Source organism: Notamacropus eugenii, chromosome 5 (assembly GCF_028372415.1).
Source record: "Notamacropus eugenii isolate mMacEug1 chromosome 5, mMacEug1.pri_v2, whole genome shotgun sequence".
Lineage (NCBI taxonomy): Eukaryota > Metazoa > Chordata > Mammalia > Diprotodontia > Macropodidae > Notamacropus > Notamacropus eugenii.
The window spans coordinates 8,685,354-8,709,547 of record NC_092876.1 but is presented as its reverse complement, the minus strand read 5'-3'; the positions used below and the strand labels follow the sequence as shown (position 1 = coordinate 8,709,547).

The 24,194-nt window shown below is 41.3% G+C and overlaps 1 protein-coding gene across 1 annotated transcript in view; it reads right to left on the bottom strand.

The window, feature by feature from the left end:
• The window catches only part of LOC140503268 (uncharacterized), a 78,012-nt gene that overhangs the window by 18,323 nt on the left and 35,495 nt on the right, over positions 1-24,194 (bottom strand). The window contains exons 4-5 of the mRNA XM_072607083.1: positions 13,774-13,944; positions 11,914-11,998 (exon numbers count right to left, since the gene is read on the bottom strand). Of these exons, the coding sequence (XP_072463184.1) occupies positions 11,914-11,946 (33 nt within the window). The 5' untranslated portion in view covers positions 11,947-11,998; positions 13,774-13,944. The remainder of the gene's footprint in view (positions 1-11,913; positions 11,999-13,773; positions 13,945-24,194) is intronic.

Below are 24,194 nucleotides of genomic sequence, written 5' to 3'. Positions count from 1 at the left end.
TTGGTTTTTTTGATGTCAAGAGTACATTCTGGCTACTCAAGAAGCAGGCCTAAAACAAGTTATATCCTCTTGTACTCATGTGCTCTTAGCCTTGTGTCTTGATATTCACCTCTAATAAAGTCATTTGGCTCCATTCAATCCAGAGAGATGTGCCCTCCTACAGGGAGGATCTTAAAAGGAGGAAGCACAGCATAGAGAAGCCCACCAGGAAAACAACATGCACAATGACAACAAAATAAATAGAAAGAACAAAAAAACAAGCTAAACAGAACGCTGCCAAAATTAGAATGCTTCCCTTGCCCCAGAAAAGTGAGGAAATATAGTTCTCCCCCTTAAATGCAAAGGGGGAGGGGGAAATCTGGCTATGGAGACTTTCACATGCTGTTGCAATACTGATGTGTTGGTTAATTTTTTTGTTATTCAGTCATTTTCAGTCATGTACAACTCTTCATGAATTTCTTTTGGGGGGGGGGGGGGGGTACAAAGAAGGTATCTTGGCAAAGATACTGCAGTGATTTGTCTTTTCCTTCTCCAGCTCATGTAACAGATGAAGAAACTGAAGCAAACAGGATGAAGTGATTTGCCCAGAGTCACACGGCTAGTAAGTGTCTGTGGCCAGATTTAAAGTCAGGTCTTCCTGGCTCCAGAATTGACACTCTGTCCATTGAATCACTCAGCTATCCTGCTTAGTTTTACTAAACTGCTTTTTCTTCCTCTGCTTTAATATTTGCTATAACAGAAATCTAGGTAGGAGAGGGCTATATTTCTAAAATGCAAAAATAAAATGTATCAATAAAAATGTAGTAAAACATAATATTAACAAAACTTATTAAAGTCAGACCCAATTTGGGTTTTGCCTGTGCATTTCTAAGGTTATGTGCACCCACAGGCACTTGCTTCATTAATTTTTTTTTTAGTTGGACTGAATGGCTTCTTCCTTTCTTTTTTTTCCTTTGTCTGCTTTATTGCTTCTAGTCTCCCAAGTATCCCATGTATTTTAAGACCATGCCACATGCCTGACACCTCACTACTGCCTTTAAAAGAACTGATGCCTGGCTTCACCAACTTTTCATCTTCCTTGGTCTCCATTCTTACTTCCCAGGCCTCTCCCATTTTCACAATGAGGGAACTAAGCCTCAGAACCCTAAGGGATCTGCCTAAAAGCAATCAAAGGTAGGATGCAAAAGCAATTGTGCTAGGTGCTGGAGTTTAAAAGAAAAAAATAAATGTTTTGGTATACAAGGAACTTGAATGCAATTGAGGGATGTAGTAGGAATGCAGATAAGTCAACACAAGGTAATGTGAGAGGAGAGAGAGCAGTTAACAACAGAGGGAAAGAAGAAAGACTTGCCAAAGAGACAGAATGCCTTGAAAGTGCCTTGAAAGAAGAGGGAAGGGTAAGGAGGAATTCCATTTTAGAAAGAAGGGAGAGCCAATGGGAAGAGAAATGGAGTGGAAATATTATAAAGGTAAGGAGGAGTCCACTTATGGACAGATTTCAATGCCAAGTGGAGTTTGTTTTTTCTTTATTTTGGAAGGAATGGGGAATCCCTCACACTTTCTGAGTGGGAGACTGATCTCATCATACATTTACATTTGGAATGTTTGGACAACAAAGTGCTAAAATAGATTAGGGAGGCCTGAGGTGACTGGAAAGAGGAAGAACAATGAGGAGGTTGAAGCCTTCATCCAAATAACATGTGATGGGAGGTCTGATGCCAGGAATTCTGGAAGAAGTTACAAGATCTGGCAACTAACTGATCAATACTGGGTATGAAGGAGTGGGAAGAAACAGACAACTTTGAGGCTGAGAATATTGGTGAACCTTAGAATAGTGGGTCCGTCAACAGAAATGGGGAGGGAAGGAGAAAAGGGAAGAAGTACTTATGATGTGCCACCTCACAAATATTATTTCATTTGGTCCTGTAATGGTAAGGGAATTTGAAGATCTTTCCTGCCCCTTAATGGGTCCATGTGACCTGCTTTGAGCATTGACCCAGCCCACAACTAGAGTCACATGGGGCTGATAGTCGAAGGAGTTTGCCAAGAAGGTGGAGCAGGAAGGGTGGAGCTGAGAGAAAGCTAGGGAGAGCTGGGAGAGAAAGGCAGAACTGAGGCAGAACAGCTAGCATGAGTGAGAGAGGGGAGAACTTTGTCAAGGGGAGTTTGTTTATGGGAAGGCCTAACAGAGGGAAAGCTTGGGGATGGCGGTGATCCCTATATTGGTAACGTGTATGAACTTCTTTGTTACCATTGTGGAATTGGCTTTCTGGTATCTGAATAAATATTTTGGTTACCTCTTTGAGGAAACCATGGAAATACACATGCATATTCATAACAGTCGCCGTGGATATCACAACGGCATTATAAATGGCAACGAGGATGGGATCATGAAGCATAAAACCCCAGCTTGGAGACAGGAAGACATTAGGAAGGGAAATGGGTATCTCTGGATGGGATGATTTACCTTATTCCTCCCTGGCAAGAGAATGGGCTAAAAGCACAGAATTTTGTGAAAACTGGGAACCAAGACTACAGAAGGGAGAACCCAGAGATTTAGAAAGATGTTTGCAAGGTACCGGTAGAACCAGGGAAAGAAATGGCAGGGGAATGTAGAAGGGGATAGGTATTGCTAACAAGCTATTGTATTACGTGTAAAAGTAAAAACAAACTGCTAGAGGAAAAAGTTCAGCTGAAAAAGGAGTTGCTGATTTGCACAAGAAGCTTTCTATGCTACAACATTTGAACCTTCCCACAGAAGAGCAAGCCAGAAAGTATCAGGTCATAATAGGAAAGACAATTATGAGAGTGGCTCAGAAGAAAAAGAAGGGGAAAGGTAGCAATAGGAAAGTGAATGCAACATTTGCATCTGTGGGGCCTGATTGGGGCCCAAACACCTGGGAGGAAAATTTGTGGGAGGAAAATTTGTGGGAGGAAAATGAAACAAATTTAGATAAGGAAGCTTCTAGGAATGTGAGCACATATCCAATACTATGAAGGAAGCAGGAGGACCCGAGGGGCCACACAGTGTTTAAGTAAATGAGAATTTTTCTCAGTACGAAGTCACAGATATTTTAAGTTTATTCACCCAAAAAAATCAGAGAATCATTAGTATCTTGAATGGTGAGAATCAATGATGAAGGCACCAGAGAAGTGGGGATAGATAACATAGATTGTTTGAAATTTATAGGTATTGATCAGAATCCTTTTGTACAACAGGCTTTTAGGAATTACCATATTCGAGGAGGTAACAATGGAACTAATTTGTTAGCTTCGACTGCCAAGGGATGCAAAAAACAGTATCCCATTGACTCTATGTGACCTACAGCAGACAGACCATGATATTCACTTAGTGACTGTATGAGAAAGTTAAAGGAGGAAGTAATGAAAACTGGTTATTATTGAAGATCCAGATGTGTATCACAGTACTCCCTTAACAGTTTCTCATAGACATATAACAGTGAAGTCTGCTCCTCCTGCTTATAAACACATAATTCTGACTCTACTAATTGGGGAAATAGGGCACCCTCTTTTAGAGATTCTGGATACAATTTCACAGGTGACTTAGGAGAATGGGGAAAAGATAAATTTCCTCAAGAGAGAAGAGCAAATAGCCAGTGAATTCAAAGTCAGAAGAGATTAACAAGGAAAGAATTGTTTACTGCTTTATTAAGAACAGGGATAGATTTTGGAAGAATAGCTGGTATTCCAACTAATAAACTATGTAAGATGTATCCAGAAAAGGGATTTAATGTTAGACAGAATAGGAAAGTAAGAACTGCCCCTACAGATCCACCTGAATCACTGTATCCAAGTTCGTCACAACTTTAGGGAGAATAGGAAATTGGTCAAACCCCAGCTCAGATTAAAGAAGTATACAGACAGAATTACAAACCCCATATCTATTTAACTATATACTGGAAAAATGGATCAACTATTGTAACTAAAGCATTAATAGCTACTGGGGCAGAGGCTTCCCTTATACATGGAAACACTGATAAATTTAAACATGGAGCTCCTATTACCATCACAAGACTGTGACGGACTGAAATATCAGCCATACAAGTTAAACTAACGATGATAATTGGACAATTACCTAAGAAAGAATATACTACGGTAATTGTACCAGTTCCTGAATACATGACTGAATTGATATGTTGAGAGATATGACTTTAAATTTACCTGAGGGAAGACACCAATTTGCAGTAAGGAAGACAGGAATTAATGCAATTCCAGTGGGTTCATGGACTCCAGAAGCATGGCTGATGCTATATTTACCCTGCTTCTGGTTATTGTCTCCTTGTTCTTTTTGGTCTTTGTTTGTTTGTTTAACCTGTTTGCTAGATTTGTCTCCTGGAGGCTTAGTGCCCTCCACTTGTCAATGACTGAGCACTTAAGCTGGGTGTCAACCTTTGTCCAAGACTGTGACCCATCATCCCTGGACCTGGCACTGACCAACCTCTGCATACCAGCTAAAAAACTGACCCCTCAAATGAGACCTCTTGGGGCAGGGATAGCTTCTATATCCAATCTCAGCAGGAAGTAGTTATAGAAGAAGAGACCTTTGCCCCTTACCCCAAGAGATTTTGGGTCCCATTCATTTGAGGGAGGGAATAATGGGGTGCTTATTCTCAAGCCCTGACCTAAAGATTTATGTGCTTTTTTTGTGTTATTTCTGTTATATGGTTGTGAAGATATGTTGCCACCAGTTACCCCTAAACTCCCATTAACTTATTAATGGACACGAAATATCTTAGGGCTGAATGTAATAGTGAAGGAATTTGAATATCTTCCCTGCTTTGCACTGTGGCCCAGCCCACAGCCTGAGTCACATGGAGTCAATGGTGGGAGGAGCTTTTGGAAAGGTTGAGCCAAGAGAAAGTGAGGCAAAGCTGGGAGAGGGTGAGGCAGAACTGAGGCACAGCACCTAGCATGAGTGAGAGAGGGAGGAATTTTGCCTCAGGGAGCTTATTTGTGGAGAGGTCTGACAGAGGGAAGGATTGGGGATAGTTGTTTCCTGGATTGGTGATAGGTTGTAATGGTAATTTGAATTGGAAAATTTTTCCTATTCATTAATAGGCCCATTAAGTCACATGAAGGGGGGGTGGAGTTTGTTGAGTGGATAGAGCAGGAAGAGGTCAAGCTACAGCAGAGCTGAGAGGAAGTTAGTCTTGAGAGCAGTCAGAGCTAGGAAAGAGGCAGGCTCCTGGGTAATGTGAGTGATTTTGTGATTGTGATTTTGTTTAAGACAGCCTGCTTGCGATGAGTGTAATGGACCTGGTTTGTGGGAAGTCTAGCAGGGGGAAGGCTTGGGGATGGTATTGTCCTCTGCATTGTTGTTGTATATAGATTTCTTTTCTGTGATGGATTTGGGTCTGAATAAATGTTTTGGTTCTGCCTTCCATGTGGAAAGTCTGTGGTATTTCGCAATTCTGAATCGCGCCATGATAATCATGGCTGCAGTGGGCACTGTGAATATTGCATTGGAGCTCCAAATAGTGACAGGGATGGGATTGCAAAATATCAGACCTCTATTTGGAGACAGAAAGGCAGAGGAAACAGAGGAAGAAATGAACATCCCAGGGTGGAAGGATTTTTGTTTCTCTCTAGAAAGAGAATGGGCTAAAGGCATGGGGCTTTGTGAAAACTGGGAACCGAGGCTACAGAAGGGAGAACCCAGAGACTTAGAAAGGTATCTTCAGGGAATAACAATGGAACCAGGGAAAGAAATGGCAGGGCTATGTAGGAGAGGCTGGACCTGTTAAGTTCTGGATGGAGGAAGGATTCACACCCCAGAAGATGGCTGGAGCTTTGTGAGCCAGGGTGAAGTAAGGGCTAGGGAGACTCAGAAAAGAAAAGGCTATTTTTGCCTCAGATTGCATGTAAATGAGGAGATGGGTTGCTGGAGGGGAAGGCTCAGATGGAAAGGGAATTGGCTGGTTTGCAGGAGAGGTTTTTTTGTTCTGCAGTGTTCAGGCTGTCCTTTGGAAGAGGAAGCTGGAGAGTTACAGATGGTAGAAGACAGGGCTGTTGTTGGTTTGTCTCACAGGAGACGAAAAGTTAACAATAAATAGGTGAATGCAGCCCTTACCCAGGTTGGGCTTGATTGGGGCCCATACACAGGCCAGGAGGATGCGTGAGAGGACAATGAAACAAGTGAGGAGGGTAAGCTTCAGCCAGTACTAAGAAGGAAGCAGGGCAATTGGGGGTCCCACAGTGTTTGGGGAGGTAATTGAGGATTTTCCTCAGCAGGAGGTCACAGATGTTTTCAGTTGGTTCACCAAAAAGATGGGAGAATCACTGGTACCTTGGATGGTGAGAATTAATGAAAAAAGATAGGTTTTCTGAAGAACGAACAGTGAATTGTCAAGAAAAGAGTTGTTTGCTGCTCTGTTGACAGTAGGGTAGATTTTGGACAAATAGATGGCATTCCAACTAATGGACCTATACAAAATGTATTGAGAATAGGGACTTGATATTGGACTGAGCAGGGAGGTAGGAGCTGCCCCTGCAGATCATTCTGAAACATTGCATCCAGATTCATCACACCTGCAGAGTGAATGGGGGGTTGGCCAGGCCCCAGCTCAGATTAAAGAGGGTTATATCTAGCCAGAATGATGACCTCAAAACTGCAAATTGGGAAAAAATAAACAATAGTGAATGAGACTATGATAATTGGTTCATGGACTCCAGAAACATGGTTGACCCTATATCTACCCTGCTTCTGGTGATTGTCTCCTTGTTTCTTTTTGGCTTTTTGTCTATTAACCTTGTTTGTCAGATTTGTTTTCTGCAGGTTTAATACCCTCCACCTGAGGATGCCTGATCACTTAAGTCAGATGTCACCCCCCTATCCATGACTGTGCTGTGTCATCTCTGGACCTCAAGTTGACCAAACTCTGGATGCCAGCTAAAGAACTGATCTCTCAAATGGTACCTGTTGGGGCAGGACAGCTCTATGTCTAATCTCAGCAGGAAGTAGCTATAGAAGAAACCTTCACCCCTTACCCCAAGATTCTGGGCCCCATTTGTTCAAGGGGGGAATGATGGGGTGTCTGTGCTCAAACCCCACCCTAAGATACTGTTTTATGTGCTCATTTTGTGTGTTCCTTGTTATATTGTTGTAAAGTTCTGTTGACACCAGTTGCCCCACAGACCTATGTAATGAATATGAAAGATCTTGGGGCCGAATGTAATAGTAATTTTAATTGGAAAATCTTTCCTATTCATTAATAGGCCCATTAAGTCACATGGAGTCTGTGGTGGGAGGAGAATGCTGAATGGATAGAGCAGGAAGAGGCCAAGCTACAGCAGAGCTGAGAGGAAGTTAGTCTTGAGAGCAGTCAGAGCTAGGAATGAGGCAGGTTCCTGGGTAATGTGAGTGATTTTGTGATTGTTTGTGATTTTTTTTAAGACAGCATGCTTGAAATGAGTGTAATGGACCTGGTTTGTGGGAAGCAAAGCAAGGGGAAGGTTTGGGGATGATGCTGTCCTCTACATTGTTATTGTATATAGATTTTTTTTCTGTGATGGATTTGAGTAAAAATAAATGTCTTGGTTCTGCCTTCCATGTAGAGAGTCTGTGGTATTTTATGATTCTAAATTGTGCTGTAATATTCATGGCTGTCATGAGTGCTGTAAATATTGCATTGGCATTACATATGTATTAACTTCTTTGTTACCATGATGGAACTGACTTTCTCGTATCTGAATAAATATTTTGGTTTCGTCTTTGAGGAAGAGTTTATGTTTTGCGAATTTACCCTGGAAATATGCATGCATATCCATAGCAGATGCTGTGGATATCATATATTGGCATTCAGCTCTTCACAACAACCCTGGGAGATAGGTATTATTAGGATCTCCATTTTATAGTTGGAGAAACTGAGGCAGTTAGTGCTTATGTGTTTTGCCCAGAATGACCCAGTTACTAAATGTCTGTGACTGGATTTGAACACAGCTCTCACATACAGGTACAGCACTCTACCAACTGCACCACCTACCCAACTAGGTGTTGGAAAATTTGGAAAAGGGTCAGTTATAGAGGGAGAAAACAAGTTAAATTTAGGCCATGTTGAATTTGAGATAAAATGTTACATCTAAGGGAAGATGTCCAGGAGGTAGTTGGAAATATGTGCCTGGAGTTAAGAGGATGTTAGGGCTGAAGAGATGATAATGTAAATGATGAGATTATTATAGGGCAGAGCCTGGAACAAGCAAGAGAAGCAGAAGAAAGTAGCACAGTTATCGCTTCCACAGAATAACTTTCCCCATTGGGGTTTTGAAATATCATGGGGCAGCATAAGAAATTAAAAGGGAATTTGGGGAGAGTTTAAAGAAGCTGTAGATGACATGTGAAGGTCAGCAGTTAACACAAAAATAGTTTAGAAACTCAGAAATGCATAAAGTCTCTTTATGGTATTATATAATGACAACGTATTTTATCTTTTAATACTATAATAATTCCAAATGCTCTTATGTTCTAGTACAAAGGGAGGGCAAAAAAAATTTAGGCAGATTTTCCAGATCATGTGGGTATTGCCCCTAACCCCTGAGATGTGGGAAAGATAGCTCTATTATAGAAATGGGAGGGGGAAGGGAATACAAAAGGAAGCCAAGGTAGGAAAGAATATTTAGGAGGAGATGGTCAACACTGTGAAACACTACAGAGAGATTAGGATGATCACTGAGAAAGAGTCATTGCATTTAGTAAGGAAAAGATCACTGGTACCTTGGAAAGGGCAATTTCAGATAAGTGATAGTGTTTTCTCTTTTGAGTTTGCACTACCCAGTCATCACTTGACCTGTCCTTTCTCTCCCCTCCCCTCTATCTTTTCTGTCCTCCAGCATTCCCCAGCTTGTGGTCCTAGTTGAACTGCTTCCAGGGCTCACTTCATTTCTCTTTCTCTTTCACTCTCTGTCTCTATCTCTCTCTCCTTTACCACCACCCCCAATTCTACATAATACACAATTTGGGAATATATCCCCCAGGCACCTCAGAATGTACTGATTAAATATCTCTTACAGGCCAGGCATGGTGCCAGACACTTGTAATCCTTGCTACCAGGGAAAAGGAGGCTGCTGGATCTCTCAAGCTCCAGAGTTCTGAGCATCAGTGAGCTAAGCCAATGAATAGATCAAGTGTCCAAATTAAATACACCTTTAATATGTGAGTACATGAGACCAGACAGACAGGCCACCAAGTAGCCTAAGGACAGGAAAACCAGCCCACGTCAGAGACTGCAGAGGTCAAAGCTTCTGGACAAATCACAGTAGGATCAGGCCTTTGAGTGGTCTCAGGACTTTCAGCCTGAGAAGAGATAGGGAGATCTAGTCTTTCAAAAAGTCTACTATATGCAGAGTCCTGAATTTAGCAATGGGGGAGATAAAAAATTAAAGAAGGCATGGTCCCTTTGTTCATGGAGCTTCCATGGAGTGGAAAACTATGCCAAAGGATATAAGGTGAGTGCATAAAAGAGGCAGAGACCAAATATGATGTGAGAAGCAAGAAGAGAAATCTCATCACTGGCTGTAGGATATGAATAGGGGAAAGGAAAGAAAGAAGCACTTATATTGGGGTTACCATGTGCCAGGCATTGTGCTAAGTGCTCTTACAAATATTATCTCATTTGAGTGGTAAGGACAGGTTTCTTGGATAGTTCAGATGTGCCTTATAGAATTTTAGCAGGTAGGTACAGGGGACAGAGGTCATTTTATTACCAAGGAAAACAGCAGGAGGAAATATTCATGAGGGAGGCAGTTATCCAATTCATGATTCTAGGCCACAAATATCAATCATGGGCCATATGTAGCCTCCAACACTCCTGTGTGTGCCAGAACCAGATTAAAATGGAATTGGTAAATACTTAGCAAAATAAATTAAAATACAAGACAGATAACCTTACATTTAAAACTAAGTCAATATGTGCCCATGGGGATCATACATAGTTAGCAGTCCTCATCTCTATAAATTTGACATCACTGTTCAAGCCATGGTCACAAGGAGAAAAATTCTTTCAGATAAGAGTAGAAAAGGAGGGGCACGGATGATATCAAATTGTTAAGGGTCTTGAATGCTCAAGAAAACAATGTGAACTGTAATGCACAAGTGAATAGGGATTCACTGAAGACTCTTCGACAAACAAATGATATAATCAGGTGTCTGCATAAAGAAGCTGAATCTGGCAACAGTGGGATAGGTGGATGGATAGGTGGATGGATAGGTGGATGACACAGTTCTGTAGAGAACTCCTTGAGTTTATCTTCAGTGAAAGGTCACATATACTTTCATCTCAACCTTCTAAACCCCTAAAATTTAGCCTTTCACACCTCTCTCCACATGCAGCATTTGTTTTCCCTGCTCAGGTCAAAGATTTGCTCACTATTAAGGCAGAAATCAGTCACTTGAGAATGGTGCTCATGGCTTACTACAATGGGTACCATCCCAAATCATCTCATGATGTTCCCCTAACATGACCTGCCTTCCACAGGAGAGTATGGCTAGGGACGATTTACCAGTTTCCACAAGTAACAGGTTAAATCCTTTCTTCCCCAACTAACCACATGCCACCCATATCAAATCAAAATGTACTTTCTTCAGGAATCCTTCATTTCTCATCTGAACTCATATCAACATCTTTCTCCCCATATTTCTAAAGTCTTGAAAGCCTGCACTTTCTCAGTTTGATCCTCTTAAAAACAATGCTAGACTGATGCAAAGTGAACTGCACTACGTACAAAGTAATAGCAGTATTGTAAGATGATCAGCTGTGCATGACTTCGTTGTTCTCAGCAATACAGTGATCCAAGAGAACTCTGAAGGACTTAGGATGAAAAATGCTATCCATCCCCAGAGAAAGAATTGATGGTGTCTGAGAACACAGATTAAATCACACTGCTTTAACTTTATTTTTCTTGAGGTTTTCTTTTGGTTTGTTTTCTTTCACTGCATGACTATTATGGAAATATTTTGCCTAAAGACATACATATAACCTACATCAAATTGCTTGCCTTCTCGATGGGGGAGGGGGATGGAGTTGGGAAGGAAGGAAAGGAGAAAATTTGGAACTCAATGTTTTAAAAGGAATATTAAAATTTGTTTTATATGTAATGGGGGGGAAATAAAATAATAAATGTACAAAATAAAAACAATGCTAGAAAACTTATCATTAATACATATAAAATTGTTGGTCTTGCTTTAAAAAACTGAAATCTTCATAAGTTGCAAGATCAGTTGTATGTCTTTTGAATTCACAGCGCCAAGCTCAGTATTGAGCGCACAGCTGAGCAATTTAATTAATTGGCATAGAAGGAAAGGGACACATGCCTTCCTCCTGAGATTATCTCCGATCTGTCCTGCATACATCCTATTTACACTTATTATTATCTCCGATCTGTCCTGTATACATCTTACTTATAGGTTGCCTCCAGGTTTGCAAAGTGCTTTATCAAAGATTATCTCATTTGATCTTCACAACACCCTGGAAGGATCCCCATTTTACAGAGGAGCAACAGAGGCAGGTGAAGGTTTCTGCTCAAGGTCCCATAGCTAGGAAGTGTCTGAGGCTGGATGTGAACTCAGGTCTTCCTGACACCAGGTCCAGCTTTCCACCCACTACACCACCTTGCTGCCTCAACGGTTTCCATGTTATCTTCCCCATTAGAGTGAACTAGGTGAGGGCAGAGAATTGAGTTTGCCCTTTTGTGTATTCCCTGTGCTCAGCCCAGTGCCTTCCACAATAAGCACTAAATAATGCTTATTGGCTTGACCAGCAACTCCTGGGAAGCATTCCTCAAGGAGTGAGCACCCATCACAATGGACCCAGTTTACTAAGTTCTGGCATATGAACCAGAATTGTTGCCAAACTCTAAGAATCTTGGTATCATTTCAGCAAAGAAGAAAATCCAACTAACCTGGCACCTGGCTGTTGGAATCACAGGGACCATTCTCTCCTGAGTGCTTTCCTCTTGGGAAAGAGCAGAATCCTCAGAGGCATAGCTGGGAAGCAGAGAAGAAAGATGAGAGGCTAGCATTTCCTTGGTCCCAGAGAAATCAAATTCCCCCTTCCAGAAATGGCCTGAGGTTAGAAGAAAAAGATGATGACAAAACCCTTGCTCCCCTGCTCCCAGGAGAAGGGAAATGGGCCACAGTCTTTGCTGCCTGGGAGACAAACTTTACGTTCAAGTAACTGAAGGATGGCCTCCTGAGAAGGAATCAATAGCATTTCCTTCAAACCCCCAAAGAAGTGACTGGTAAAACTCACACTTCTACAAAAGAGAGGTTACAGGATCAAAGACTGAGGGCTTAAGGGGAATTTCAGAGATTAACTCATCTCAGGTTTTACAGACAAAGATCCTGAAACCCAGAGAACTGACAAGGTTTGCACCATTTACAAGAAGTAGATGGCCCAGCCAGGATTCCAAACTGAGGTCCCTAAATCCAGAGTTCTTACCAATGGATGCCCCAGGCAGCATAAGTGAAAAGTTCTGCACCCCAAGTTCCCAAGATGAGAGGAGAGGGTGAAGGGAAACGAAGGCAACACACAAGTCCCTGAAGGGGAACCACAGACAACCAACATCCCCCTCTCCTCTTCCCCTGGCTTGAGATTCTGGGGCCCCAATTTAGCCCAAGGCAGCAGTAGGGATGGATAACACAAGGCCTGCAAATGACTGATTCTATGAATAAATGAATGAATGAGTAAATGAATGAAGAAATGCCACTGAATGCCTTTCTCCCCTAAGCTCAGGCTCAGAGGCTCGGTGCAGGCCCACCACCAGGTTCATTCCAGGAGTTTCAGCTCCAGGAAGAATCCTCCCAATCCATAGGGCCCTAACTCTGCAATATGGAATCCAAAGAGGAGGCAGAGAATCTGAACAGTCTGGAAATGGCAAAAAGGGGAGGAAGAGAAAAACAAGGGAAAGCGTGAGGGAAGAGAGAGGGAGGGAGAGAGAGAGGGAGAGGGAGAGAGAGAGGGAGGGAGGGAGAGAAAGAGAGAGACAGAGACAGAGGGAAGGAGGGAGAGAGGGAAGGAGAGAGAAAGAGAAGGAGAGAGAGAGAAGGGAAGGAGGGAGAGAGAGGGAGGGAGGGAAGGAGGGAGAAAGAGGGAGAGAGAGAGAAGAGAAGGAGGGAGGGAGACAGAGAGGGAGGGAGGGAGAGAGAGAGAAGGAGGGAGGGAGAGAGGGAAGGAGAGAGAGAGAGAGAAAGAGAGGGAGAGAGAGAGAAGGGAAGGAGGGAGGGAGAAAGAGAGGGAGGGAGGGAGAGAAAGAGAGAGGGGGGGGAGAGAGAGAGAGAGAGGAAGGGAGGGAGGGAGAGGGAGCCAGAGAGTGGGAGAGACACAGAGAGAAAAAGAGAGAGAGAGAAAGGGGGGGGGGGAGAGAGAGAGAGAGAGAGAGAGAGAGAGAGAGAGAGAGAGAGAGAGAGAGAGAGAGAGAGAGAGAGAGAGAGAGAGAGAGAGAACGAACAGGGAGGGGAGGAGGAAAGAAGGAAAAAATGGAGGCAAGGGGGGAGGCAAGGGGGGAAGAGAGTGGAAGAGGGGTGGGGTGGGGGAAAGAAAGAAGGAAAGAGGGGAAGAGGGAAGGAGAGTGAAAGGGACAAGGGAAAGAGGGGAGGAGGAGAGGAGAGGAACAGGGAGAAAAGATGAAGGGAGGGAAGGGGGAAGGAAGAGGAAAAGTGGGAAGGGGATGAGCAGAAAAGGGCTGAGCAGCTCGGCGGGAAGGGCGAGGAAGGGGGAGCCCCGGGGAGGGCAGGGACGCGGGGCTGAGGCGGCCTCTCACCGGGTGGAGAAGACAGGACGGCAGGAACTGGAAGTCCTCCTTCGGGGTCCCAGGCCCCAGCTCTGACAGCTTTAGCCCCTTCGCTTCCATTCCTCGTTGGTGACGGTTTCCATGGCAACTGACCCAGAGCGGTCCAGGGACTAGAAAGCAGGCAGCTCCGAGCAGTGACTTCTGGGAAAAGTAGTCCGGTGCAGGATACATTCAATACACCTGGATCTATTTTCCACATGGTATCATACAGAACCTTAATTTGTAACTTCAATTATTTTATACATTTTACATAAGGGCTATTTACTCGAAGCATTTCATATTGTGAGATTCACTATTTCCATCTAATCCACTAATAAAGGTTTTGAAAGTGACAGTATTCTACGCCAATTATCACCCATAGGAAAATGTTATTTATCAATTTCCCCTAAGCCAATGTAACTGGCTCTACTGATTTTCAAATCAAACTACAAAATTTTTCATTCTCAATCTATCCACTTACACAGAAGTCACACTTGCCCATCTGCAGGTGGCACACAGACACTGGGTCAGGGTTTACTATTGCCCATTTTGTGCAGGTTGTGCCTCCCCTTGGTTCCCAAGACTTAGCTAACTCTCAAGTTTGCCCTCCAGCCTTTACTTCTCTTTCCAAATTTTTCAAACCCATTACAGACTACCCAACTTTCTTTTATATTTCAGCTGCATATACTGCATACACTTCCCTCCGATTAAGTCAATTTCAATCAATTTTTTTTTTTACTTAGGGCAATCAAAACCCCTTACTTGCTCAGCTACAGTTTGGACCTCATTTACTAAATCAAAGAGCTCCAAACCTCTCTCATTCTTCTAAAAAGAAAAACATGAACTGCCTGTTCCTAGTTCCAGATGTAGTTTGTGGGACAAATCCTTTAAAAAATCCATGAGGATGGTTTGTTTTTCATTTTAGTCATTATAAAAACCTTTTAGGAGGCCTGTTGAAGCCCAGGAGTGGGGTCCTGGATTCTGGATTCTACCAAGTCTCTCCATACTTAACTAAGCTCTTCTTCAGACAACAGGCATTGTCAATTTGCCCACTCATACTCCAAATCCTTTCTAGCTTTTGATAGCACAGGGTAACTGCTCCACTCTGCAGCTTCTGCCTCTGAGAAAAAGCTCAACAGGACAAAAATACTGACACACACCACCAGCACCATCATCTCAATTCACCTCTAAAGTCCAGAGCTCTGTGTTAACAGCTCACTTCACTTTAACAGCTCTCACAAGAGGCTTACCTTCATGGGTGTGTTACTACCTTACAGCTCTATTTACTTTCCGGGTGGGGAAAGCATGCCTCTGCTATCAGAGGTCTCCTCTCTCAGCCTGGAGGTCTCTTCTCAGGTTCAACACCTCCCAGGCTTAGGCCTTCTCCCAGCTCTCCTCTTCTCAATGCTGACACACTGCTTCCAGGCTGACTCTCATCAGGTCTGCTCTCTCTGCACCAGCTCTCTCTTAATATACAGTTCTACTCAATATCTGATTGGCTAGAGCCCACGTGCACATATCTGATTAGTTAAAACTCAGTCCAGAAAAACAGCAAAGATCCTACTTTGCTTGCTGTTGCACCTCCTTAAGCCAAATCCAATAATAGTAAGGTTCATTCATTCCCTCTCACCACTCCCCTCTAACCCTCCATTGTAAAAGCTTTTTCTTGTCTCTTTTATGTGAGATAATTTACCCCATTCTACCTCTCCCTTTCTCCTTCTCAATATATGTGTGTGTGTGTGTGTATACATATATATATATACATACATACATACATACATATATATGTATATATACAACTACCCTAATACTGAGAAAGGTCTCTTGAATTACAAATATCATCTTCCCATGTAGGAATGTAAACAGTTGACTTTAATACCCTTATGATTTCTCTTTCCTGTTTACCTTTTCATGCTTCTCTTGTATTTGAAAGTTAAATTTTCTATTCAGCTTTGTTCAACAAGAAAGCTTGAAAATACTCTATTTCACTGAATTCTCATTTTTCCCCTGAATATTATACTCAGTTTTTCTGGGTAGGTGATTCTTGGTTTTAATCCTAGCTCCTCTGACCTCTGGAATATCATAACCCAAGCCCTTCAATCCCTTAATGTAAAAGCTGCTACATCTTGTGTCACTGTGATTGTTTCCACAATACTTGAATTGTTTCTTTCAGGCTGCTTGCAATATTTTCTCCTTGTTCTGGGAGCTCTGGAATTTGATTACAATATTCCTAGGAATATTCTTTTGGGGATCTCTTTTACTTTCTATTTTTCCCTCTGGTTCTAGATCATCAGGGAAGTTTTCCTTGAAAGTTTCTTGAAAGATGATGTCCAGGTTCTTTTTGTGCTCATGGCTTTCAGGTAGACCAAAAATTTTTTAATTCTCTCTCCTGTATCTATTTTCCAGGTGAGTTGTTTTCCCAATGAGATATTCGATATTGTCTTCTATTTTTTCATTCTTTTGACTTTGTTTTATAATTTCTTGATTTCTCATAAACTCATTAGCTTCCATTTGTTCCACTCTAATTTTGAAGGAATTATTTTCTTCAGTGAGCTTTTGGACCTCCTTTTCCATTTAGCCAATTTTGCTTTTTAAGTTATTCTCCTCATTGGCTTTTTGGACCTCTCCTGCCATTTGGGTTAGTCTATTTTTAAGGTGTTATTTTCTTCAGCATTTTGGGGGTCTCCTGTGGCAAGCTGTTGACTCATTTTTCATGATCACCCTCACCCTCATTTCTTTTCCCAATTTTTCCTCTACTTCTTTTACTTGATTCTTCAAATCCTTTTCGAGCTCTTTCATGGCCTGCAAACAAGTCATATTTTCCTTGGAAGCTTTGGATGTAGCAGCTTTGACTTTGTTGTCTTCTTCTGGTTGTATGTTTTGATCTTCCCTGACACCAAAGTGAGATTCTATAGTCAGATTTTTTTCCCCACTGTTTGCTCACTTTCCCAGCCAATTATTTGACTTTTTAGCTCTTTGTCAAGGTAGATCTCTACTTCCAGTGGGGGGAGGGGTGTGCTGTCCTAAGCTTCAGGGGTTTTGCACAGCTGTTTTCAGAGTTACTTCTAGAGTCCTATAAATTTTCAGCTCTTCCAAGATGGTATGATCAAAGGAGAGGTATTTACTCCTCTCTTGACCTGTGCTCTGGTCTGTGACTGACCACAAGCACTCTTTTCTGCCTAGGAACTGTGAGAATTCCCTCTGCACTACTGCCACAGGTTCTGCCATGCCAGCACTCCTCCTCACTCCAAGATCACCACCCAGGACTACAACATAGATCAAAGCACTGGCAAAGCAAGAGAATCTAGCCTCAGCACCCAGCAAAGATATCTCTGCAATCCCCCTCTGATCAGACACTTGATCCCCCTACCATCTGTGGGCTAAAAGTTCCAGAAGCAGCCACAAAGGCTGTCACCACTGTCACCACCAAACCAGGGCTGAGTTGGACCATGCTCCTTTATCACACAGGTCCAACAGACTTTTTCTACTGACTGTCAAAGTTGTCTCTGGTGTTTTAAGGTTAAGAAGTCTGGAAACTGCCCTAAATGCCAGTGATTCAGTCCTCTAAGCCCTGTTCTAGCATGTTTGTGCTGGCATAGCCCACGCTCGACTGCACTCCTCGCCCAGCCCAGTGCAACAGACCTTTCCTGTTGACTTTCCAGGTTGTCTTGAGCTGGAAATTTGTTTCACTCTGTCATTTTGTGGGTTCTGCTGCTTTACAATTTATTTTATTAAATTTTACTTGATTTTCAGATCCACATTCTCTTCTCTCCCCCTCCCCCAACTGAGAAAGCAAGAAAAAAATTCCTCTTATAAATATGTGTGCGTCCCACATTGGACATGCCCTATTTCCTCCAAAATATGTCTCAATCTATAAATGAGTTTAGAAGAAGACACACTCTTGTTTCTTCTCCTTTCACTTGGTAGAACCTATGGCTTATATATCTTTCTGGGTTTTCCTTGATGGGTTGGGGAGGAGCAAATGAACATGGTTCACCTTGAACCCAGTTATAATGGCATGAAAGAGACTGAAGATTCCTCAAGATTAGCCCCATGGAATATACACTTTGGCAAGTCCTAAAAAGCTAGAAAGGGTTTGGAGTATGAGTGGGCAAATTGACAATGCCTGTTGTCTGAAAAAGAGCTTAGTTAAGTATGGAGAGACTCATCATCAATGAGGTCACCTAATATTTTGGCTGCGGTGAATAAATTTCTTTCAATTCCATGTATGCCCCTGGCAGCCTATTGGAGGGTCCCACAGATTACCTTCTTGCTGCTACCTTTAGTTTGCTATCATACTGACATGCTTAATTGAAAGTGGGTCTGGATTCATATGTAAAAAGGGCATCATATTTCTTGCTTTCTCAATGGGTGGGTGTAAAAGCAAGCACCCTGACACATCCAGGATGGCCTGCTATCACAGGTTCTTTGATTTGCCTTTCTAAAAGGAAAGCAACTTTTGAGGAGTCAACAATCTACTTTAATCAAGCACATATATCATGCACTTAGTTCAGGGGAAAAGTCAGCCCCCTGAACTTCAGAGAAAATACAAATAGAGAAATAAAGAACAACAGACAGGGCTTCCAACTGTCTGACCATAAGCAATATATATCAACACACAGATCAACAGACCAGATCCAACTGTCTGACCATTACATACACACCAGAGAGAACTTCAGCTGAAAGTTTTTCCACAAGAAGAAACAACATCTGGGTTTTCAAAGCCAAGGGCTCCTTAGCAGCTACCCAGAATCTCATCTGGTCAAACAAATACTTCCAATGAGTAAGCTCCAAAATAAAACCTCACCTCAGAGTATTTATATACTTTTCAGAGCCAGAGGGCATCACAACCTTTGAGAGCAAGTGCCTCATTAGAAATTAACAAAAGGTGTGGGCCTTCCTACAAAACAAATCTCCCCAAATCAAGCTTCCCTTAATGGGCAGGCCCATTAGTTGATTGGTAGATTGCTGACCTTCATTCTTGAAGAGGACCAAAATGACATCACCCATGACAAAAGTCAAGTTTCAATGTGTCCAATGCGAGCTTGAAATGCTCTGCCACAAATTGGGCACTGAAAGTCCCTGTGAACATTTGGGGTGAATACTCCAAATGTGGGCATCCTATATTTCCTTTGTGCTGTTTCAATTCTGCTTTAATCATAGAGCATAGCACCCTTTTTGAAGTAGGCATGCCATGTTGAGCAATCCTGTGCCAGTGTCTCCCATGTCACACAATCAAATCCAAAGTTCTTGAGAGACACAATGAGAGTGTCCATGTATTGCTTCTTCTAACCACATGTGATTGCCTGACCCATGTGAGTTCTCCATAAAATAGTCTTTTTGGCAAGCATACATTTTGCATTCAAACAATGTGGGCAATTCATCAGAGCTGCACTCTCTGAAGCATAGTTTGAATGCTTGGCCGTTTGATTCAAGCATGGACCTCAGTTTCGGGTACCTTATCCTGCCAGGTGATCTTCAGAATCTTCCTAATACAGTTCAAATGGAAGCAATTGCTAGCATGGCACTGGTAGACTGACAATGTTTCACAGACATACAATGAGATCAGTACAACTGCTCTGTAAACCTTCAGTTTGGTAGCCAGTCTAATACTTCTTGTTCATACTTTCATTCGGAGCCTCCCAAACGCTGAGCTAGCCCTGGCAATGCATGCATCAACCTCATTGTCAATGTCTACATCCCTGAAAAGTACACTACCAAGGTAAGTGAATTTATCCACAGCATTCAAAACTTCTCCATTTATTGTAACTGATGGTTTCACGTATAGATGGTGTGGTGGTGGCTGAAGGAGCACCTGTGTTTTCTTGGTGTTAATTATTAGGCCAAAATTAGCACAGGCAGCAGAGAATTGATCCATACTTTGTTGGATCTCAGCTTCAGAGGCTGCATTGAGCGCACAATCATCTGCAAACAGAAAATCATGCACCAACACTCCCTCTACTTTGGAGGCTTGTAGCCTTTTCAAATTGAAGAATTTACCATCAGTATGGTTGATGCTGTGTTCATCCTCATTGAAAGCATTTGACATGGCTGAAAACATCATGCTGAAAAGCATGGGAGCAAGCGCACAGCCCTGTTTCACTCTGTTGGTGACTAGGAAGGCATGAGAGAATTGTCCACTATCCACAATCCAGATAAACATGCCATCATGAGATTGCCCATTAATGGAGGGGGAAGATGTTTAACTCTCATTAACGTCATTAACATTACAATGGGGAAAGGGATGTAGGGAAGAAGAGACTTTAGAACTGAAAATAAAAACAAAAAATTTAAATTTTAAAAAAGAAAGGCCTAGAAATAGCTTTCATAAAAGTTAGAACTTGAAGTGATTATAGAGAGTTTTGTTGTTCACTCATGTTCTTGACCTCATTTTGGGTTTTCTTGGCAAATATACTGGAATGGTTTACCATTTTCTTCTTCAGTTAATTATACAGATGAGGAAACTGACACAAATAGGATTAAGTGACTTGCCAAGGGTCACACAGCTAGTCAGTGTCTGAGGTTAGATTTGAAATTGTAAAAATGAGTCTTCCTGACCACATATCCAGTACTTTATGCACTGTGCCACCAGCTGCCCCATTCTAGAGAGGATTTAGTCACAAAGAATAGTAGAATCTCAGAGTAGCATATAACATAAGATGCTACCCTATCCCCATTTTGGAAATGACATGAATGGCCACTTTTCCAGCAGTTGAACTGGGATTTCCAGTTATTTTCAACATTAAACTGCCAGGACATAAGTCAGTTTAACTCAATCAACATTTATTAAGTGCTTATTTTGTGTAAGACAGTATGCTAGGCAGTGGGGGCATAGATAGAAATAAAACTGTCTCTGTCCTCAAGGGGCTAGAGTCTACTGGAGGATTACATGTACATAAGCAAGGAAATATGAAATATACAAAAGGTAACACTGAGTAATTTAAAGAGGTAGAAAGCTATACCAGTGAAGGATGAGCAAAAGCCTTGCATTGGAAGTGGCTCCTGAACCCTACCTTGAAAGAACACAGGAAAGCAGCTCATACAAAGACAAAGGGGAGAAATGCAATGTTGTGTATTGGGGAATACCTATGAAGCCAGAATAGAGTATAATCAGAGACTCTCCAAGAATCACAGAAATATATGGAGGTTTTATGAGGAGGAACAGTAAGTCCATAGACCTGATTAGGTAAGAATGGCTATAGGGGAATGGATTTTTAAAAAACAAATAGAGAAACTCTGGAAAGGTGATGGAAGAATTTCTATCACAAAAAGTAGTATCTACGGTGATTAAATCAGATGTCACTAAATATAGTTATTTGTACACCATAACCTAAAAGCAGGAATTGTCATGTAAAATTTGTATCTCCTCCAATGCCTAGCAAAGTTCTCTGAACAATAAATATTTGATAAATGTATTTTGGAGCAAAGATTTTAAAATCCATCCAAAGAGAATCAGTTCTCAGTTTCTCTAAAAGTAGTTTCCAAAATTTTTTAACTATACAGTTTTATCAATAAAAAATTTTGAGTACCTCCCAACATATGTAAATTTATAAAATAAATAATGCTGTACTAATAATTATATACATAGCAAAGTAGAAATGATAATATAAATAAAATACATTTTAAAAGAATGAGATACATTATTTTAAATAACTTACTAATAGTGCAAAAACACCTTTTGCCCTCAATTCTGTTTTTGTGAGAAAAATATGATTGAATATACTTCATTATATTTCAAGAACTTGATTTAACACTTTGTGATACAGTGACTTAAGGGTCCAGTTCAAAGTTCAGTTTATTTTAATACCTTGCTTTAATAGCTGTCAGAGCTTAAATGGAAAGGCCTCAGATAATAATCAACAGAAACAAACAAAATATCATTTCTAAAAGGCAACAGGTATGATTAGGAGGTAAAAATTAAGTTTTATTATCAACTTACTAAACTCACTAACTCTCCCAGTGCACCCTGGGTCATCTTCAGTCATCCTGAGGTATATCATGTCACTGGATTCTGATGGCTCTGAAGGACAAACACACACACTAATTTTGTATGTATTATGTGTGTACATGTTTTTCCCCTAGCAAAATGTAAACTCTTTGATGGGGCAGCATTTGGATTTGTATGTGCATCTATCCACAGTTCTAGGACCTAAAACTTATAGAGAGACTGGGAGGCACATATATGCTTAATAAATGCTTACTGAATTATCTCTTTTTGCACACTCCTTGCTCTTATCTAGTTTTTATCTGCAATAACAGACTGAGGAACAAGAGAACATCAAGGAATGATCATCTATTTTCACCTTGTTTGAAAAAGATACCTTATAAGAGATCTCATCAGCAAGTGATCAAGCTGAAAATGCCTCTTGCTCTGAAGTCTGCTCCATACCAGGTCTACTTTTTCAACTGGGCACCTTAAAGCACACCCATGTTGCGGATTCTACTAGTATTTCCCACAGCTAAACCCACCCCTTCAGTTCCCCATTATATCTCTAGGATTTACCATAGAGCCTAGCACAGGCTAAGTTGGTGCTTAATAAAGGTTAACTCTTCCCCGGGAAAAGAAAATGACTGCATTTGGCAGCTGGCTTCTCTCTATTACAAGGGTCACTGGGAAAAATTTCCTAAGCAGGTAAAGTTCATTGGAGTGGGCATAGTGGAGGGAGCCTTTTGGCAGCTAGGTGGCACAGTGAGAGTGAGAAAGACTTGAGTTCAAATCCAGCCTCAGACACTTACTGGCTGTGTGACCCCAGAAAAGTCATTTAACTCTGTTTGCCTTACTTTCCTCATCTGTAAAATGAGCTGGAAAAGAAAATAGTAAATCACTCTAGTATCCTTTTCAAGAAAACCTCAAATTGGGTCTTGAAGAGTTGGACATGACTGAAATGAATGAACAACAAAAACTGAGACCTTTTGTGTGTGTGTGTTTGCCCTTCGTTGCCAAAGAAGACCATGCCATCAGAGAAATGATGACATGACTTGCACTTGACTTTGTTTTGAGTGAGGGAGGGCTGTGCAAAGTCACCAACCTCACTTCTCCTCCAGAGCCATCTGAATCCAGTGACCTGATATGCCTCAGGATGAATGGAGATGACCCAGGATGCACTGGGAGACCTAGTAAGTTTAGTAAGTTGTTTAAGGCAAATAAAGGATTCTCTACATCCACTGTTGAAAAGGTATTTGTCCAGTATAAATTCTCACAAAAACATTCTATCACAAAAACTGTAGGTGAAAGCTTTCCCTCACTCATTGCCTTAAAAGTATTTCTTTACCCAAGTATCAATTAATTTTCTTCATGCTTAATAAGATATCTACTTTGTGAAGGGAAATGCCATCATTATAACATTTGAAATTTCTCTCTGGTATGAGCTCTCTTATCCTCACTGTTTTCCACTCTGAAAGAAGCTTACTTAAAAATATTCAGTAAAATTTATAACTGAAAATTTTTCCACCAATTATATACACTGAAGGTTTCTTTGCTGTAATATAAACATCCAAGTTCAGAAAGCTGTTTGTGTTAGAAAAGATTTCCTATATTTGTCACATTCAAAAGATTTCTATCCAATATGGATTTTCTTATGTCAAGTAAGTTGAGAAATTTGGCTGAAGGCTTTCCCACAATGATTACATTCATAGGGTTTCTCTCCAGCATGACATCTCTTGTGTTCAATAAACTGTTCACTAAGGCTAAAGAACTTCCCACATTGGTGACATTCAAAGGGTTTCTCTCCACTATGAATTACCTGATATACAGTTAGATGAGAACTTTGCCTGAAGGCTTTCCCACATTGATTACATTCAAAGGGTTGCTCTCCAGTATGAATTCTCTTTTGACTTCTATGGGATTTTCTATTGGTGAAGAATTTCCTACACTCATTACATTTATATACTTTTTCTTCACTATGTTCTTTATTAGAGTGAATAAGGTCTGAAGGGTAACTGAATGACTTGCTGCATATATTACAATTACAAAGATTATTCTTGCAAAAGACTCTATTTATGTTCACCTAGTTCTGAACGCTGTTTTAAATTCTTTCTATATGTACCATACTCCTGAAGATTTTTTCTAGTGTGAACTCCCTCTTGTGGACCAAGGATTGACCCCAGAGTGAAACAACTTTCAAACACAGACTTAGTATCCACTTCTCTGTTGATAATTGTCTCTTGACTGGCTTGTCTACCCTGACTGCAATTCTTTTGGTCTACTCTTACATCATGTTCCCAGGCTTTTCCCATTTTGTATTTCCAGTAACCATCAATCTTAACTTTTTCCTGAGATGACTCTTCTGGAGAAATAGATGGATTTACAGTTGACTCTGCTCTTTCATACGTGGTGTCTGACTAAGGAACTCTGAAAGCAATTTAAAAAGCATGAATTTCCAATGTACTCTGTGCTGGATGAGAGGAATCTG